The sequence below is a fragment of the Drosophila yakuba genome, chromosome 3R (assembly GCF_016746365.2).
Source record: "Drosophila yakuba strain Tai18E2 chromosome 3R, Prin_Dyak_Tai18E2_2.1, whole genome shotgun sequence".
NCBI classification, from domain to species: Eukaryota; Metazoa; Arthropoda; class Insecta; order Diptera; family Drosophilidae; genus Drosophila; species Drosophila yakuba.
In genome coordinates, this window is record NC_052530.2 from 22,084,174 (window position 1) to 22,104,408 (window position 20,235).

At 45.5% G+C, this 20,235-nt stretch overlaps 1 protein-coding gene across 1 annotated transcript; it reads left to right on the top strand.

Moving 5' to 3' along the window:
• Positions 1 to 5,734: 5,734 nt before the first annotated feature.
• LOC6537900 lies at positions 5,735 to 18,698 on the top strand. The gene is made up of 6 exons (XM_002098405.3): positions 5,735 to 6,174; positions 11,840 to 12,522; positions 12,692 to 12,827; positions 14,471 to 14,604; positions 17,103 to 17,331; positions 17,438 to 18,698. The coding sequence occupies exons 1-6, from the start codon at positions 6,120 to 6,122 to the stop codon at positions 17,542 to 17,544; spliced, it is 1,344 nt and encodes a 447-aa protein (XP_002098441.2). The 5' UTR covers positions 5,735 to 6,119; the 3' UTR covers positions 17,545 to 18,698.
• The last annotated feature ends 1,537 nt before the right edge of the window (positions 18,699 to 20,235 follow it).

The following is a 20,235-nucleotide window of genomic DNA, read 5'->3' on the forward strand; positions in this document are numbered from 1 at the left end:
ATTTGGAGTTCATTCGCCTCACATGTAACATTTATTTTTCGCCTGGCAGAGACAGGCCGTCTCCTCCTTGTGCGCATCACTCATACGCACTGGTGGCCCGAGCCTGTAGGTTAATGTCGAGACCTCGTGGGTCCCACATTCGCAGCCAACAAATCTTGTGTACAGCGTTTAATTTTTTGACTTCTCTCGCGGCTCACGCGCCAGCTTTTGTGGGTGCTCTTGTGGGGTGGCATCTTTGTGGGGGCGCCACATCCTCCTGGCGCGTTGGCGGGGGGCGTGGCGCGAGGACGGGCATGGAAGCCACGAAAGGAAAGGGGGCGTTCAAGGATCGCTCGTGGGTTTGGTCGCGTCTGTAGCTGCGGTTACCATTCCTTGGTCCTTGAGGTGCTCGGAAGCTGTAGCCACAAAGTTGCCCTGGCAATGCAGGCACTACCAGTTGGCGGCGAATAATACGTGCACTGCGAGAATATATGTATTATTTATAAAATATAAAAAGAAGTAAATAAAAGTATTACAAGTTATTTCATATAAACGATCCACTTACTAGATTGTAAACATTTAAAGAGTATTTTTGAGCACCTTTTGAAAGGTCCAAAGCCATTTCCCTAGTAACCAAGATGTTATATTATAAGAAGATTATTTCTCTCCGTGTTCCGCACAAAATGTGGGCGGGCTGACCAAATCGGGCCACTATTTATGGAAGCTGCACTGATGAGCATTGGCTTACTCGGAATTCGGTAGTCTGGTGGGTAACCCGCAAGCCCTTTGGGAAATACCATTGAATTTGAATTCTCTTTGCTGGCTATTCCTTAAATATTTGCCTTTCAATTTCCATTAGTCTGTCATATTCCACTCGATTTCGTTACACTCTGTAAATTGCCTTTCACTACCGCTTTTGTGAAATATTAAGTACTTTTTCATTTCCTTTTCCGCCGCGAATCCCTACGATTTCGCCTTTGGCTCGATTTCTGTTTGTGGCGCCGCGTGAAACAAAAACAAAAATTTGTTTGCCATAAAAAATTGTCGCGAGTTACGCGGCTGGGTGACAAAATGTGGCAATGTGGCAGGGGGCATGGGGCATGGGGCACGGTCCACGCCCTTTTGTGTCGCCTGCCGCCCACCGACTTTATCCCTTACCCGCACAATTGTGGCACGCGGTGGCTTTCCACTTATTTTCCACGCCGTGCAGCTTTGTATTTTTGTTTGGCTTTCCTTTCGCGCCGCTTTTCTTGTACTCTTGTACTGTGCTCATTTATTTTTTATGTGTCTTGCACCTGAAACGACACACATTGAGGGCGTTGGAAAAGGGGGAGGGGCATGGGGGAGTAGGGCTGGCATTAAAAATTTAAGTTTTATGTCGATGAATGTCCCCTGTTTCGTTCTTTTCCTTTCCGTTCCGGCCTTTGTTTGCCGCATTCGACTTACTTTATGGGCATTTTTCACGCTGTTTTTCCCAGCGATGTTGATTTAATTTAAGCCCCAAGTTAAAGTGGTAGGCAAATGGTGGACCAACAAAAATAATGGGCCCCATCAAACGTGTCTTCGTGTCGGCTTAGGCAAATGATAATTTATTTATAATAGTTTGAGCCTGCTAGCCAGAAAACCGAGTATCATAAAAAAGAGGCAACCATAAACACTTTTTAGTTGCCCTCAACGCCCCTGCATGTTTGTACATTCCATCTTTTTGTATTCGCTCATAAACTCATTTTATTCCCAGCACGTGATATTTGTCCACATACGAGTATGCGAAACTTTATTAGTTGAGCACTCAATGAAAAGGCCATCAAAGAAAACACTCGCCAAGGAGCGTCAGCTGTAGAGTGCAGGAACTGTGGGGGGTAAATAAAATTTACAACATCAGCAAACATTTCCCCAATGAATTTGCATTGTCAATCATGCGCAGCTTATTTATTTGCCTCATTCGGTGTTATTTGCTTTTTTTTAGAGCTCGGCGGTCGGCAGCTGCAGTTTATGAAACACTTTTACGACTCACTCTGTACCGATCGAAACAAATTCGAAAAAGTTCGACGAATAAAATATACGGCCATCAATTGTCATCGATATCCTAGCTCCTAATCTGTCAAGCGGCCAGGGATTTTTCGAGTGCCTCTGTGTGTGTCTGTGTGTGTGTGTGTTTATCCTTGCAACACGTTTAGCCGCAGAAAAGCCACATGAATTTATGGCGCGAGATGGCATTTAATATATTTTGCAAAAAGAAGACAGATGCTGAAGTGTCCTCGGGGAGGACACTCGCTTGATTTAGCTTATCCGCACAGATTGTTATTTAGTGACGGGCAAGTATTTGGCTTTAACATTTGTTTGTTCAATCAAAATGTTACAGCAAAGTTAAATCGATTGAGTTTAAGGCCACTTTTTAGCTTCAACAATACAAAATCCTATCAAATTGTTCCACCTTTGAGTTCTAAATTACTACTATGGCATTTAACATGTATTGCTCTGTTCTTAAACGTAACTTGAGATGTACCACTTAATTAGTGCCCCCGATAGATGAATCCCCTGAGGATTATCAGTAATTCCGCCCTGACCACTTAGTTCATACCTAATTAACAGGCATACCAAAGCTGTCCGCTTTTGGATTTGGCTTCCAGCGCTAATGCAAAATGTATTTTAAATTGGATTAAGTGTCACACATTTTGACTTTGTGCCAACAATAATTTAGCCTGTTGAATTTTAATGCGATTTTTGGTAATGTAACTTTAGCCGTCCGTCCAAAACCAACACACCTGTACCGACCAACACCCCGTAAAAGCACATATAACACACATATTTGTGTACGAGTATATATTGGTGTAGATGTGTGTGCAGTGATAAGTGCGACCCATGTGTCAAATGAAAAATCAATACTATTACAGACACAATGCACATATGGGCACGAACATGTGTACAGAGATGTAAATAGCTGGTTGACATTCTGACATCGACAAAACGAAACGAAACGGAACGGAACGAACGGGGAGCCTTCAAATGTTGCCCCCCGACATTATTAGGTCACTTGTGGCTACATTTTGCATACTAACTCGTATATACATACATTCGTACATGTATGTATGCAGATGTGTGCAGGGACATGGGGGAAATGGAAATCTGGCCGGAGGAACAAATTTAATTTGCCAGCCCATCGCCGTTTGGAAATTATAATAATTGCTAAAATAATCGATTTGGGCCGGGTTCCTGACATTGGCTAATGCATATTAAATTACCATAATACAAATGATATCCCGGCCACTCGCCACTCACACACACGCACACATTCTCTATGTGCGCACTGCGCATACATATACATTTTCGGGATACCCTGCAAAAGTTGTGTCAACAATGTGAAAGATAAACAATGCGATAGTTTGTGTGCGTGAGTATGTGTGCTTGCCAGGATACACACTCACACACACACAGACACACACACTCGAGCAAAACTTGCGACTCAGCTCCTTGCTGCTGTTGTTGTTTCGGGTTTTGTTTCACAATAATAAAGTGCGGCTGCAGCTTTAATAACTTCTGCAGTCAACAAGAGCGACAACAATAACAAACAGAGTCCTCCCGATAGAGACAAAAAATACAAAAGGACTGGAGGTCCTGGATGGAAAGGCAAGGGAAGGAATAAGGAAGAACTGAGGAAAAACACACACAGAAGCTGCGGAGCAGTGGCTAAAAGTTCAGCACAGAGTGGAGCTGCATTCTAATATGATGGGACCGCAACTAGAAAAGTTGCCAACCCAGTGGCAGTGATGTTGGCTGTGGATGAGTGGTTGAGGGGGAATTACGGTGGGGGGGTGGTGGGGTGGTTAAGGAGCCACGAGGGCAGGACACAATGCCAGGAGACGAATTACATTTGTCGCGCAATGTTTGCACATATTTAAGCAACTTAAGAATTAGCCAACTTAGCTGGAAAATGCAGCGCAAAAATGCTGGCAGCCAACGGTTCATCAGACACACAGCAAGAAAGATATTGATCATCTAGCGAACTTATTTAAAATATAGGTATTCAAAATTCAAAGTTTGTAATAAGGCTTAACGATAATTGAGGATATAATATTCATATACGAATAATGTTACATCTTTCCAATAGAAGTAGTTAAAAAAGGTGCATTACGTTCTTCTTAAGGCAACAAAAAGGTAAACTCTTGATCTATTACCTCCTTGATCTACTAACAGCGAATGAAAGACAAGATTTTTTGCCGTGGAGCCAGTTGCTCTGTCAGTCTTTCGGGATAACTGAGAAGGAACCCAATTTGAGTTGCCCGCGCTTTGCAATGCAAAATGGCGGCTCCGAAAGTTTTTGCTGCATAATCGCAGGCGCAGCACTTTGGGCCACGCCAAGCAAAACAAAAGTCCTGTGGACTCCAGGAGGAAGGGAGCAAGGAGCGAGGGGCGAGGGAGAGCCTAGCAAACTTTGCTGGCACTGCGCATAATGAAGCAACGCAACAGACAAATCCATCTCCGAGTGTGGACAAAAAACCCGGGCTGGGAATACGGGTTTTTTGGGTTGGGCGGAAACGGGCGAGGGAAAAGTTTCAGTTGCCAAATGCGAAAAGAATAAGACGCGACGAGCGTCACAGTTTACTTGGCATTTACATTTCCGCTCTGCCGGCTGCCACCCGAAGTTGTTTTCCTTCCATCTTTTTTTTATGATTATTTCAGCTTCATTTTTCATTAAGAGCCCGGTCGACGGCAGGCAGTGCCAAAGCCGCAGGACGAGCTGGTGGCCTCCTTGATTTATGCGCATTTCATGAGCACTTCGACGGAATGGGAGCCTCGGGCACGTGTCCTTGAGCATTGTTCTTTGTTCTGCCTAGGCGAGTGTGTCCATTAGCTCGGAGGCATGGTTGGACCAGGAAGGCAGTAAACTGTTCTTATTCGCTTGACTAGGGCATCATTGAGTCGGTGTGGGTTGGCCACTTTTTATACGGCTTTTTGCTGTGCGTTCTTCAAAAAGTTTTGCCTTTTTATTCGGCTCTGATTTGCTTTCCATATGAATTCTTAATTTCGTTCGATTTTGTTAAGCTTTGCGGCACACACGACCTGACCTATGACCTCAGCTGCCGCACTTGGCCACAACAGCTGTCAACCCCCACGCCCATCACCACGCCCACGCATTAACCTTCGTCCTTTTGTCGGCGTTCGATTTGTAACGTATATTTATAAGCTTTGCTGGGGCAAATCTATTTCCATGCAAACATCTGACGTGTAGCTCTTGTGGCAAAAATAAATGACACTCAAATGCTGATGGGAGTGTTATGTAATGAGTTCCCATTTCCCATTTCCCTTTGCATTTGCCATTCCACTACCACATCCACTTCCACTGCCACTGCCACTTCCACTTCCATGGCTAACCAGGAAACAATGGGCACAATCAATAAATTGTCTCTAGATTCCGGTCACCGAAATCATTTGCTGATGGCCAAATTAAGGTTACTGTCATTTGCAGAAAGAGAAACAGATAGCGAAACAATGTCATTTGATTGAGAATTATTCTTAGGCTGCCTTGTTTGTTGTGCCCAGACCTGATGAGAAATGAAATGATAAACCAAACACAGAATCCGGGACAAATTGAAAACGGGAACTTTTTCTGAGAAATGACCACATGAAAGGCTGTCCTCCTCCTTCTGGAAATGCGGTCTCCTGGAGGAGGCACACCACAATTAGGATAACTTTACCTTTAGCGTGGCCATCAAACTTTATTAAATCCCATTTATTGTGATCTTTTTTGCAGGCTGCACAAGTGAGACAAAACCGAGTTTAATGAGCTGCCTGCAGCCGGAACACATGAGACTGCCGCAGCACTTGTCCCTGGCGAACGGATCGAGCCAACTATTAATGGCAACAGGCTGGAAGTTTATGCGAAAAGTTTCTGAAAGTAATACGCAGAGAACACACAAACCGAGCTAAGTCCCCATCAAGCAACAATAAATGGGAAAACGCGCCGGGGAAAAAGCGCTTAAATCAGCACAAGAAACCGCCAAGACCGTAGCAGAGCGGTAGAGAAGAAGAAATCCAGAGAAAAGTTTTCCGGCAGCGGGGATTTCCATTCTCAGGAAAATCATCATCATACCACAGGCAACGTTATTGTTTCGCCAAGGATTACATATTATGCGATAAACATGAAATACACAAACGATACACGAATCATTGTGTTCATTTGCTGTTTGCTGCAAGGTGAGTGCAAAAGTGTTCAATGCCATTTGGTGGGTGGTTTGGTTTGCCTTCAGTCTCTTTGCTTGAGTGGGCCTGATTGGGACGATTGAGTGGGGTGAGCTGAATGGGTGATTTTCGCCAGCATTTCCAGTTCAATGCCTCTGCGCGTGTCGACACCTTGCCAGTCAATAAAAAGCAAATTGTAACTGCTCGACAAAGTCACTTGTGGCGTTTTAACACCCAAACGCACATATGTAACTCTGTGTGCGTGTTGGCAGCCCAAAAAAAAAGGGCATAACCGCCCACTAATCCCTATATATATGTATATACGCCCCAACCAAACCATGCGAATCCCCGCTGACGACCCGCTCGTTTCACTTATTTCAGTTATTTTTCTTGTGTGCCGCATGCGGAGCGCATACAAATGAGTGGGTCAGGCCACCCACATCACCCACATCACCCACATCACCCACAGTACCCACAGTACCCACAGCAGCCATCGTACCCACAGACATAAGGCCGCCACTTGGAGCGGCAATTCTCGCTTTATTTTAAATAAACATGATAATTTTTTTAATAGAATTTCCCCGGGCTTAATTTCCCAGGTTTCAGCAACCAGCCAGTCAGCCCAGCGTGTGAGCTGTCAATTTTCGCTGGGGTCGAAGTTGGCTCCATTTCCATACCCATTCGCATATGCATCTGTCAGGTGCAGTCGTGTGAACGTGACTTGACAGACGCAGTTCTTGGGCTCTGCACTTTTCCGACGCTGCTTTCCTGGTTTTCCGGCTGCCAACTGCATGTTAACCCCCCGGGGAAATCACTCACACGTATTAAACGCCAATGACGCACGGAGCGGGGCGAAGCAGCGGGTGTTCCCCATAAATTCCATTTCATTTTGCAAATATGTAATCGCACCTAGAGTGCAAAACACGGCAATCGATTTCCGAAGGGCAAACTGCAGACGCTCGCAATTCGATTCGATCAGTGGAAATAATAAGGGAAAACTTTGGCAAATTGTTTATGGAACGTGAGGCACACGTCTTCCGCCAGCTTCCTGGCGGAATCGTTATATTTCTTGCATTTCCCTCAACTCAAAGTGGCCACAAATGAGTCCCTGGCCGTGTGATCAAATATTGCGCATACGCCGTGTGGAACAACGACCGTTTACATGTTGCGCCATTGCCTTTGCCTTTGCCTTGGCGCCATTGTTATTTCTCTTTTCAATTACACGCCAGCTCAGCAACTGTTGTTCCCTCGCTCGCCCCTTTTCCATTTCCCATTTCCCGTTGCCCCCTTTTCCCCCTTTTTCTTGCCCGACTTTCCTTTTCCACCACGCCACTCCTCACCCGCTCTGTTGGCTCTGTTGGCTCTGTTGGCTCATCACCTGCGGTTATTTTGATTTTAATTTGCTCGTTTCTCGCTCGTCAGTTGCTGTCGCTGCTGCTCGTGTTGTTTCTATTTTATTCATAAATGTTTTGTTGCCAGTCTCACCATTTCATGTGTGTGTGTGCGAGTGTGTTGGTGCTAGTTCGCCTTGTCAGTGTCGCTTAGGGTGGAGTGGCCATTTTGCCTGCGAGAATGTGTGTTTGTGTGTGTGTGCAAGGATTTGCGCCAGATTTGTGTCAACTTGAATACATCAGAAGCGCTTGAACAGATTTGCATGCTGTTTCTGTTTTTTGTTGGCCGTTGTCGCTCGTGGTGCCTGCACACAACAACGGCGAAACAAAAAAAGTGCACACGCAATCGCGCAATGGCAACGGGGCGTATGAGTACTTTTATCCTCTTTCTCTCCATCTCTCTCTCTCTCTCTCTCTCTCGCAGGCCTTTCAAAAACTGTTGCATACTTTTTTGCGCCGCATTGTTCTTGTTGCGCGCGATGCAAGGATAGCCTTTGTTGTTGCTCGGTTACTGCGCAAACTAAACTAAAACTATCCCAAAGGCTTTTTCATTACAATTTCGTCTAGGTTGTTTTTTTTTTCGCCCCCCCCCCCCGCGTTGCACTGCGCTCTCTTAATGTTCTATTTTTTTAATATAATTGTTTGCGTATTTAGCACAAGGCCAACACAACACTCAACACCCCACCGCACGCCGCATTTCGTGGCCGCAATAATTGTTTTTTAAACGCATTTAATGAACAACATTAAGCGGAGTTTAAGCTGTCAATGCCACAATAAATATTCATCAAACCGCGGCAAGCGGCACAGCGAAAAATGTGCGAGCCAAAAGCGAACGTCAGAGTTTTTTTTTTAATGAAGTCTAGACGCCGCAAATAAGAAGTACGCCCTTAATGAGCCGCCATTCCAACTTGGCTGGCAGCCCACTATCAATGGCAGCCGCAGTGGCGTCCTTGTTGTGTCTTCCAGTTTTTTGACACTTTTCGGCAACTTTTGGGCTGGCTCTCAGGTTCGGGCCAGCATTCGCCAGCGAAATGATTTAACAGATAGCAAAGTTTGCCAGCCTCCACGGGCTGGCGCATAATTGCTGCAAAGGCGCAAACTCATTAGTGGTATAAAGTTAAGGGCCGTTCAACCGATCCCACTCCTTTCCTCCTCCTCCTTCTGCTCCTTCCCCCCGATTCACAGCCGCCCATCATTGATAGCAACTAAGCTGGTACAACCGATTTTTGTTGCCAGCTTTATCTCCTAATGGCGGCCTTCATTATGCGCTATTTGGCAACGCACAGTGGGTCAGTTTACCTTGGGCCACCACCCTGCCACCTTCCCCTTTCCACCTTTCTCTTTCCGGAGATTTTAGCTCCTCCTTTGTTTGTCTTTCTACTTTCCAGTCCTTTCTCTTTCCGCTCCCCGCTCTCCGCTGCTCGTTCTGTTTGCCAATTTTATCGAATTATGCTAAACACCAGAAAAGTTCAGAGGACCAGAACGGGGGAGGACTTATTTAACCTGCAGGTGAGCTGCGGGGCAACCCAAAGGGAGTGCTTGTGAGAGAGGGGGGAGGGGAGCTAGCCCTGTTTAAATATGCGTTAATGAACGAAATTATCATGCATACTGAATGATACTCCCTCCTTCTGCCACGACACCGGCTTATGCATATTCAATTTACATCAAGTGCGCCGCGTTGCTTTGCGGATACTTTACATACTAATTTAAATATGGAACTTTATTTTGCCAAGTTCGGCGGTTCGCGAGGAGCACTAGATAGTCAAGTCGAGCTGGGAGTCTGATAGGCAGACAGTTGAAACTTTTGCTCTTTGTTGTCTTTGCCCCGGGTCACAGTGGCTGTGGAGTGTAAATTGCCTGCGAAATATTCATTTTATAAATTGGCAAAATCAAATTACCTTAGAAACCACCATCGAACTTAGAATTAAAAGTTAGTGGAAAGTTAGGAAATAACTATTAAACAAAGTAAGCCCCTTTAAAGCCAATATTATTTGTATGACAAACAGATACATAACATACCCTTTTGTCTACATATTACAGATTTTTCATAAAAAGCCTTTATTTTCGTGTGAAAAGGCCTGAAAATCCTGACTTAATGCTTAGTACAATTGCGTTGGTACCCCATTCATGGGGAAAGACACACAGCGTTGCATTTAGACAATGCTGAGATGCTGTGCTTGTGGCATATTTACGAGTTGTATGTGTGTTTTTCCACAAAACTCATTGAAATGGAATTCCATTCGGAGCACATCAACTTGTAATTTAATTTCGCATCCGAATCTACATATATGCATGCTTTTGTCGCTCGACTCGACTTGGCTGCTATCAATGCAGAGTTGACTTGCTGGCGAGAACGGAGAGCTCTTAGTTCCCCCTGGCTACATTTCTTTGAATGGAGCCCGCCCTGCAGGCAATTTTAATCAGCTCTCATGCAACTTTCGCCCATTGTTCGCTGCTCTCCATGCGATCCAGCCAGCGTTTTTTGACTGGGACATTGCTGTTTTTTAATTAACATTTAGACAAGCCGTAGCATTGCCCAAATGACATGTGCTTACCGCTTTTCATGCTTCTTGTTTACATACATATACATACGTGTATATGGCATCGCATTTGCAGCAGTCGGCTGACGGCCTTTGTTTTTTCGGCAAGCGGCCTAATTTGATTAGGCCCATTTCCCCACTGACATCAGCAGGTGGGCGTGGCACGGGGGCGGACGCACCTCAACTCGTCCATCAAAGTCGCTGTCATAAAAATTGGCCAATTAAACAACGTGCTCACCCACGTGTTCGCCCAGTACTTGAAATACCAGCGCTAATTAATGGCCAAATGTAATTAGTGCGAGGTAACACGGGAAAATGCAAAATTCTAGCATTCTCGAGGCCAAATCAAAAGCAATCGTATTCAGCACGTAATTAAATGTGAGTTAGGCAAATCAAAATTGTTTACTGCACTCACTCGACTCGAGCATCGAGTATCCGCAACCAACCACACGCTTCAGTCCTGCCAATTTCAATCGGTCTCCCGGGGTCCTGGAAGCCTGGGAGCCTTAGAGCCTGTGAAATCCTGAAAGTTGTGCAGCTGCAATGGAAAAGTTTTGTTCGCCAAGTCCCAGATCAGAGACTGTCAATCTGTTTAATCCCATTCAATTGCTGACGTCTTTAAGCGGCTGCCAAAGTTTTGCCAGCTGCCAATGGCAGTGCCAATGGCCAATTAGCCGACGCAGAGTCCTGCTCCTGCTCCTGCTCCTGCTCCTGCTACTAATGGCCAGATATTCAAATATTTATGACGACTGCGATTCTAATTTAACGCTGGCTGAGCAGCTTCGCCAAAAATAAACCGCTAAACAGGGCATTTATTCTGTAATTCTGGGGGTGGATGACAGCCAGGAAGTGTACAATCGGCCCATATCCTGTTGGTCGTCCTCGATGTCCTTCGGCTGCCACACGGCCGGCCTTTATAAATTGCGGCCCTGACTCGGCGGTGCTGTAATTTCACAAAGGATTAAGCCCGATTACGCACTCATTTATTAATATTTACGAGCCGACCGACACGGGATAACAGATAGCCTTGCGCCCAGAACAATGGCCATTCCACCTGCCACAATTTATCCGCCTCCATGCGCCTGCATATTTCAGAATCGCTACTCATAAATAAGCAATTGACGATCAAAACCGTGGGTCCTTTTTAATTAAAACAATAATTGTTTGTGCTGGCAGCCGTGCCAGCAGTGGATCTGCACTAGTGGTCTAGTGGTCTAGTCCACAGGACAAATCAATTATGCAAATACTTGGCCATCGCAGCCTGGCAGGCGCTAAATTTGTGCGTCGTCATCAGCAACAAGAAGTTGACTCATCTTGACGGCCCCGGACAATGCGGAAAATATTTTAATTTTCCTCTGGCCTTGTTGCGACTAGCGTAATCCTTGGCGATTGCCCGGCGGCTCCTCTGAACTCTGTCCTTCTGCCGGCGAGTATCCTTGCTCCTCGCTGTATCCCGCATCCTGCGCCCTTTTCTTATGCAAATATGCGCTCGACATCCCCGGGCGACTTGCCAGTTTATTGATTTCCCAGTCTCGCTGATTTCAATATTTGTCGTTCTCGTCTTGGGCGACAAAGAATATTATTTTGATATTTTTGGTGAATATTTTCGCCTGATTGGTGACACCGTTATTGAGTAAGTTTTGCAGCTCTTGAGCTAAGAACATGACAAATTTCATTTTATTTGCATATTAAGCTCCGAAAACTTTATTATTAATTGAGATATATATATTTGTATTGTTCTTCCTGCAGGTTTTGCTGTTGGCCTGCGCATGATAAAGGTCTCCATTCCCGCCTACAAACTGCGTGGCGAGTCCGCGTTTCTGGAGTGCCAGTATGAGCTGAACCGGACGCACCACACGGTCACGGGTCTGCAGGGCCACTCGGACCATGGCCACGGTCACCAGACGCACGCCGGCGAGTTCCACTATCCGGATGGCGATGCGCTGGAGGACGAACGCTCCTCGTACCGCTCCAGGATGCGACAGAACCAGCGGCAACATGGCCAGCGGCCCCGGCAGCGTGAGCCCATCGCCATGCGTCAGTACCAGAGTCAACAGAGCCACCAGCAGTTGCCGGCTCCGCCGGAAAAGTCGCCGTACGGACACAGTGTTTACCGGGGCAGTGCCGCCTCCGGATATCTGGGTGCCGCCCATGTGGGCGCCAGTACGCACAGCGGATCCGTGTCCGTGAGCAATGGGAACAATAACGGCGGTCCGGCGGCCTATATGCCCGACTTCGATCGGGCGGACAGCTTCGATGATAGTCACGATCGCGAGGAGGAGGAGGAGGACGAGGACGAGGAGGAGCAGACCGAGGAGGGCGAGGCCCTGTACGCCATCAAGTGGTACAAGGACAACGAGGAGTTCTACCGCTACGTGCCAAAGGCCCGGCCGCCGAAGACCAGCTACCGCGTGGACGGCGTGCGAGTCATTGTGAGTACTCACCCCAAGTATTCCGAAGAAATATTAGAAAAAATTATAAGAAAAGAAGGGCACTGTATTTTGCATTTCCTAAGTCCTATTTTTCTCAAATCAAGCATCTGTATATTTTTTTATAGCTGCCTGTAGAATTTACAATTGTTTAATGCTAATGTCCTTGCAGGAGGAGCTTTCGGACGCGAGTCGCGTTCTGCTGCGCGGACTGACGCTCAACTCGACGGGATTGTACCGCTGCGAGGTGTCCGCCGAGGCGCCCAACTTCTCGTCGGTGCAGGGCGAGGGGCGGATGGACATTGTGTGTAAGTACGCCCTATCCAAATGCCCCATTCGTATGGCAATCTATTCAAAGTCACGTTCCGCATTTGCCTGCCTCGATTTTATTATATTTTGTTGCACCCCCCGCAAGCAGCAGCCACACAACCGAGCAAATGTTTGCTCGAAAAATTTCACATCAATTACAGGCAAATATTGAGAGCGCAAATACAGGACAAATGCGATGGGGTGAGGGTGGGCAGGAGTGGGTTTTAAATCAGGACCTCCGTCGTTATTGGCATCACAGAGCCGGATCTTGTTTGCTTATTTGTTCGGCAGCATTTCGATACATACCCAAATCCAATGTGAATAGTATTCATTTGTATTTTTGTACACAGATTTTTGATTCAAGCTGCAAGGAATTTCAATAAGCGGCTAAGAACTCAGAGAACTCAATGCCTGAGTGGGAATTGATACGGGATTTTATTGAAATTACTAGTTGAAATACGTAAGACAAATAGGATTTTAATATGCCAATGAATGAAACTCGAATTAAAACCAGTCGCTCATACTGTAAACGAAATGCATTAAGAGCTGAAACGCATAAAATTATCCCTGCTGTGACCTTCATTCGATCTGCCCTAATACTTTATTATTTTTGGTAAGAGCTATAGCTGTTTTAAATTGAATATTTAAAAGCCTTTTCGTGGCTCTGTTTACCATTTCTGCGGTCCACTTTCCGCCACAAGCTCACCCACACATTCACCCACATATAGTATATATGTATATATATATTCTGATTCGGATCGAGTTTATTTTTGCAGCTTCTGCCGGCTTTTGCTTTTGGTCGACTAATGCGACTGCCGCTGTTGTTTGTTTTGGCTTTCTTTATCGTGCCGCGCGGGCGGAAATGCTTTTAAAAAGTCATTCATAAGCTTTAGTTTCATAACAGCATATTTTTGTAATCCAAGCCGGGTCCCTGCATTTTTTAACGCTTTACACACGCGCTAAACTTTGCTTCTTTCCGCTCTGCCCCCCCTTTTTTCCCTCTTTTTTTTACTATTTTTATTTACTTAAACCAAATGGCCAGCGGCAAAAGGAATATATAAAAACGGTAGACCGGCAAAGGCGGGAAAAGGGATTGCGGGGCGGTCACGCCAGCGATTTATAAGTTAAAATGCCATTTTAATGGATATTTCCGCAGTCTGGCCGCTTACAACATATTTTGTGTAGTCCCTGAACACCCAGAAAACTCCACAACCCACTTTGCAATTGGAGTTGTGTTGCTGTTGGTTTATCTGTGTGTTTTATGTTCTATTTGAGCAGCGAAAAAATATTTATTTGTATATCCCATTGAAATCGTCTGTGCAAAAAGGGGAAAGGCCCCCTTTCCCCACATAAAACGAAGAGTGTGTGTGCTGGGTAAATATTTGCCGAGCAAAGCAACACAAAAAAATTGTTAATAAATTACTCGACCAAGGGGCGAAAGCCGCAGCAAATATTTATTGGCAACTGGTTTGGGGTTGGACTTTTGGCCATGTGAATATGGGAAATGGCCAGCAAATGGACGCAGTTCAAAGCCACGCCAGATAAAATCAGAAGGGATAATATCGCGCATTAATCCGCCCATTTTATTTATGCAAATCTTGTATCCATAATTGATGTATCCTCCACTCCACATCCATTTCAGTTCTGCCGCGCGATGGACCGCACATCAGAGGACAGCAATATCAGTATCAGATCGGCGAATACTTGTATTTAAATTGCACGTCGGGCAAATCGCATCCGGCCTCGCATTTGCAGTGGTTTGTCAATGAGCAGCCGGTGAGTTTGTTAACGCCCTTCATTCATTTATATATATGTATATATGCTTCCCTTAGTTCGCCCTCTTTTTGCCAAATAAAAAGTTACAACATTTACCCCTTTTATTTGGGCTCCGCACCTAAACGCTGCTGTGCTAATCAAGAGCAGGGAAAAATGTAGAAATTATGCATACAGTAAATATTTAAGCCTCTAACAACGCGGCAGACAGCGAGAAGGAGTTCAGGAGCACGGGAGCAAAGTGGACTCAGCTGGGCAGGTTGTTGAAATAATTTCATGAACAAAACTCATGTAGACGGGCAGGCTTCGAATACATTTTTCGGTCTTTCTTCCCTTTTGGCTTTGGCATGTTTTATGGCCCGATGTCGGCAGCTTAGGGTAGGTTACGTCAGGTGTATACATATATACGTGTATATATTGGCTGAGTGGGGGTGATGGTGTTGGGGCTCAGAATGGGGTTTCTTTAAAACTGGTTGGTACTGGGCCATCCATCTGGCCGAAAGCTCGTTACATGTCTGCCGTGGCCGGAACACAAAAATCGAGAGGCGGCGGCGAGTGGGTGGCGCACTGCATTTTATCGTCGACGCTGACTACATGGCACTCAAATTGTGTGAATCGAGGCGTTAAGGTACGAGTTAGTTCATTGTACCATGCTGACTTCCCCCCAACTACAAAAATCCTGGAATACGGTGGGTTCGTGCCTCTCGTTCGCTTTGTATAAATACGAGAAAAATCAATAAGTGCGATTAGGCACGATTCCCGGTTTATTTGCCTTCCAACAATGGCAGCTGGAATCACCATCCCTCTTTCCTCACCCGTTCCTGAATAATGAAGACCACCCTATGATATCCGCTACCCGAGCATCCGTCAAAAGTACATACATATATAGGGATAGGAGGCAGCCTGGAGAACAATGAAATTGAGGAGGACTCATTTGATAGCATTTGTCTGGCCGCCTACGACAACATGTCGTATACGCGCTGCCCTGCAAGGCATTCCTGCAATTTGCAATAAAAGTGTCCATCTTGAGCTGGGGCCAAGATATTCTCGCAAATGCCACGAAAAACTTCTAATATAACTGCTTTGGCCAGCCCGCAAAATGCGTGGAAATAAATTTTTGGCGGCATCTTGGGTGAAAGTTTCCGGAACGCGCCGGGCATTCAAAGTGCCTTCTGTTTTATGACCAGTACTCCTAAATTTCCCTCTGTTTTGGATGGCAGCAGTGCTATGGACAGCTGACGGCATTACTAGCATGTTTGTTGTGTCAGCAGCGAACCGGAATCGAAATCGAAATCGGACTTTGCAGTTTTAATTTATGCCCTTAAAGTTTAAAGCGAGGCACAATGGCAAAGCATTCGGCTGAAGGCAACCAATCGCCTAACAAATGGCAACAATTTCGCTGGCAAAGTGCTAACCAATTCCCCCTCCGCCCCAAAAACCCCAAACCCCAAACCCCGAGGACAGAACGAATTCGAATTCCCATTCCGATTACCCACGCAGAACCCAATTTCGAAGCAAATCGAAAAAAAAAAGTAGCAGCAGGGAAAAGTTCAAGTTATTTATTTGAGCGTTTCACATTTTTTATCAGGTCTGCACATTTTTCTTATTTATGGCAAATGATTTTATTTCTTTTCGAGCCAAGTTTAAGTGCAGCCCCCCTATCCATTTGTTCAACAACCCCCACCCCACTCCATCGCCTACCGCTCCACTTCCGCCCCTCGTGAAGGCAGTGCACTCTGCTGACAGCAGCAAACACTGAAAGGGAGGAATTATCAAGCTCTTGTAATTGTAACCTTCATTGGACTTGGAAGTCGCACTCGGAGACGGCGGCATAGACGGAGACGAAGACGGAGTCGGAGGCTGTTACTCCAACTCCGAATCCCCGGCTTGGAACACAATAGCGTCCCCTCAAGCATTCGCCAGACATGTTCCAGACACGCCCATTGCGGGTCCCGTTTCCCGCCTTCCGTTTCCGTTGCTCATACGCCGCGTGTGCCAACCCCTAGTACTTGATGGCAGGAAACTCCCGATTCAGACTTTTAATTCCGCTCGTACACGGCGAGCAAATTGGAATTAACTGCAGAAAACGAAAATGCTGGCTGGTAATTTTTCCAAGCCTGGCATTTGGACTAAATCCTCATCAGTTTTTATAATATGCGTTCACATTGCTGAAAGCGTTGTCATTCTCTAATTGTCATTATCTCAATGAGCATATGTCTGACGCTTGCTATTTTGGTAATTGATTTAAGACAGCTATCATTTTCCTCAGAAATCAATTATTAAACGACATTTAACTACCACATCATGCTAGTCTGATTCTCTGAATTTTGTCTCTTATATTTGAGCCGATTAAAAACTTAAGACTGAGACAAAATCAGACGAAGAAACAGCACAAATTGAATTCAAAAGGACTTAAATTAAATCTACTAGTGGAATCATTTTTTCAAAGAAATCCTTATCGGCAGTGCAGCATTTAAGCCCCCTCATCCGTCTTATTTCAGATCCTCGACGAGCACTACCTGCACAAATACAACGACATCGTGCACAAACACGGGCTAATCACCTCGACATTGGGCCTGCAGCTGCCGCTGGAGCCGCGCCACTTCCACGAGGGCGACATGCGCGTCAAGTGCCTGGCCAGCATATCGCCGGTGCTGTGGAAGGGCGGCAAGGAGAGCGTCCTCCAGCGGCGACCGGGCATCATCGACAACCGCGAGGCCATGCTGCTGGGTGAGTGACCTGGCACGAAGCCATTGCCCACTCCTACTCCTCCTCCTCATCCTCCACTCCTAACTAATTCGATTCGCTGTCATTTGCTTGCATTTCTTTGCCACAGTCAAAGGTGCGGCTGGGCACTCGGAGAGCAGTTTCCTGCGAACGCTTACCATCGCCATCATCCTGGCCAGAACTGGGCAGTGGCTACTCGGCGCGGAGCTGACCTAAGCCACAACGCCAAGACGCCGGATGGCAACCCCTTCGACTCGATTCAATTAACACGCATTCATTTCAATTCAATTCAATTCAATTCAATTGCAATTGCAGAGCATAAATGGTGATTTTGTATACTTTAAGTGTAATATCCTTAGTTCTTAAGCGGCAAGAAGCGTTAAGAAGCGACGAGAAGGGAAAAAAAGAGAAAAGAAAAACAGACAAATTGGGTAAATGTGTTATAGCATGTAAAAATCATTAAGCAACGCGAGTGGAAGGAAACGAGTTAAATAGTATTAAAAACAGATCCCCTTCGGAACGCAAAAAGTAAACTCATGCGCAGAGAGGCGCACAGAATTCAATTAGTAAAATTGTTAAGTAACTAAATTCGAATCCCATATATATATATATATATATATGACATATCCCCCCGCCCTTCGTTCCCGAATCAAGCCCAGCTGAGGGTTCGTTGTGCGTAATTTCTGTGTAAATACTTGAATGGAACGACAAAGTCTAAGGCAAACTTTGGACTTTTGTCAAATAATGTCTGAGTGGCATCAATTTCGAATGGTAGCTGGAAACTTTCCCATAACAGATGCTAAAACTACATAATTGCAAAAAGCAAAAACAAAAAAACAAAAAGGAAAAAACAAAAAACAAATGGGGAAAAGTATGCTGGAAAAGTGTTCTTTTCCCCTCTTTTAGTTACGATTCTAGCAAGTATTTGCTTCCTGACTCTGAAAGTATTTCCAATTGTATTTAGTTTTGTAAATTAAGACCGTAAGGGAGAAGGGAACTTGAAATTAAATTATATTGTTGATGGATCCATTACCGATGGCCCCGAAGTTGAGAAGCTTTGAGTTGCCGCACATCCTAGTTGTATGAACTGTATAAAAGAGAACCTGGATATGTGTCATATCCGTATTGTTAAGAACCTTTGCTAAACTAGAACTATAAGTTAGGTGTTTAAGTTGTAGCAGAACTGTCCTTGCCCCTTTCCCCTGGAAAATATTCCCCCATCCTGTGTGTAGCGATACCTAATGGATAAAGACTCCCGAAAGATATAACTACTATATATGATGATATGTATATGTATACAGTAAATGAATACGACAAGACCCCTTTTTCCCCCCAAAGAGTGTTTAAACAAATATAAATGTGAAAGCAAACACGGAGTTGTCTTCTTATTTTCCGCGCTACCGGCAGAGATCGCACAGATACGCAACCGGATACGGAAATGTTATCTGCTACACGCACACGGACCGTACAGCAACCATTAACACCTGAAGGACCAAAGTTGCTCCACTCCCATTTGCCACCTCCCCACTTTTGCAGAGGTGTTAAAATCGTGGCTGCCTCTGCAGGGCCAACAAAGGAGATACAAAAAATTATATATATACATATATATGTATATATATAGAACATAAAAGCGGCAAAGTTAAAATAACACGTACAAATTTTGTATGCAAACAAACCGCAGCGCGCACACACACACACACACAGACACCCAACCACACACACGTACTCACTGCTACAAATACACACGCACGGAGTGGCGGCGAATGGAAAAATTGCGTGCAGCCTTTTAGGCGCTGCCGGCTAACACAACGCGGTTCCCTTTTATGTGCCATTGTAGCCGGCTTCTGCCATTCTGCCCTTCTTGGTCTTCGTGGCCAACATTTTGACGGCGCACTAAACTTTATGCGCGGCACATAAATAGGAATGCACGCAAAAAACTTTCACAAAGCTAGTGCCCAAATAAAAACAGTGGAGAAGCGCGAATAGGTCGGCACACTTTTGTTTGCTTTTTTTTTTTGGGTTTCTGGGGGGGGGGGCGGAGATGAGGGCTAACCGAGGGGCGGTCACACGCAAATGGTTCGGGTCAGAATGGTATTCATGCGTGGCCCGCGGCAATTCAGGCGATCCTGTTTACCTTGCGTATGCCTCTTCCCAACCAAATCCAGTCCACCTGGCCAACCAACCGCACACCACCACCCACTAACACCCACTACCAACCACCACCACCCACGGGGTCAATCTAATCTGCTTCTGCACTTGGCCAGTTTGGTCAAGATTTATGTGTGCCTTGCATTGCATAAGCGGCGCCATTTAAATGTCTGGGTTTGAATTGCTACACCGAGAGAAAATGCCATTTTTAGCTTCAATTTTATTCTATGGAATATTTGTTTGCTCAAAAGTAATTTATGGATATTTTTATTTATAGAAAATATTTTTGAATATATGCCTTTAAATCAACTAAAGTCACATTCCCTTTGCGTTTTAAAGTGTTGCAACTTGCCACTTACCCAAATACAACAACTTAGCCATCATATGTTCGGGCTTGTCGGAGCTGTGGGCGTGGTCAGTTGGTACAGGGCGGTGAATTGTCGGAGGGGCGGAGGTAAAAATTTATGGCCAGCGATTGCGAAGCTGATAAATTTAGTTTGCACTCAACTGGGCGCGGTCTTAGCCTCACAGCGATGGTGTTTGAAATTATGACGCGTCAATTGGCGGGGGCAAACAGTGCCGCCCAACCTCAGAACCCCTGACTATCAGAACCCCTGACTATCAGAACCCCTGAACCACGCAACCACTGCACCACTGCACCACTGTACCACCCAAGCAGCCAGTTCAGCAACCTCTTTTGAAGGAGCTGCGTGCGGAAGTGGCTGACTAAATTGCAGCTGGCTAAAACAACAATTGCTT

Bases quoted from the DNA above. Each gene is read 5' to 3' on its own strand.
- LOC6537900 (XM_002098405.3), top strand. From the start codon at position 6,120: ATGAAATACACAAACGATACACGAATCATTGTGTTCATTTGCTGTTTG. The intron at 12,523-12,691 runs GTGAGTACTCAC...ATGTCCTTGCAG, and splicing joins TGGACGGCGTGCGAGTCATT to GAGGAGCTTTCGGACGCGAG. The intron at 12,828-14,470 runs GTAAGTACGCCC...CATCCATTTCAG, and splicing joins GGGGCGGATGGACATTGTGT to TTCTGCCGCGCGATGGACCG.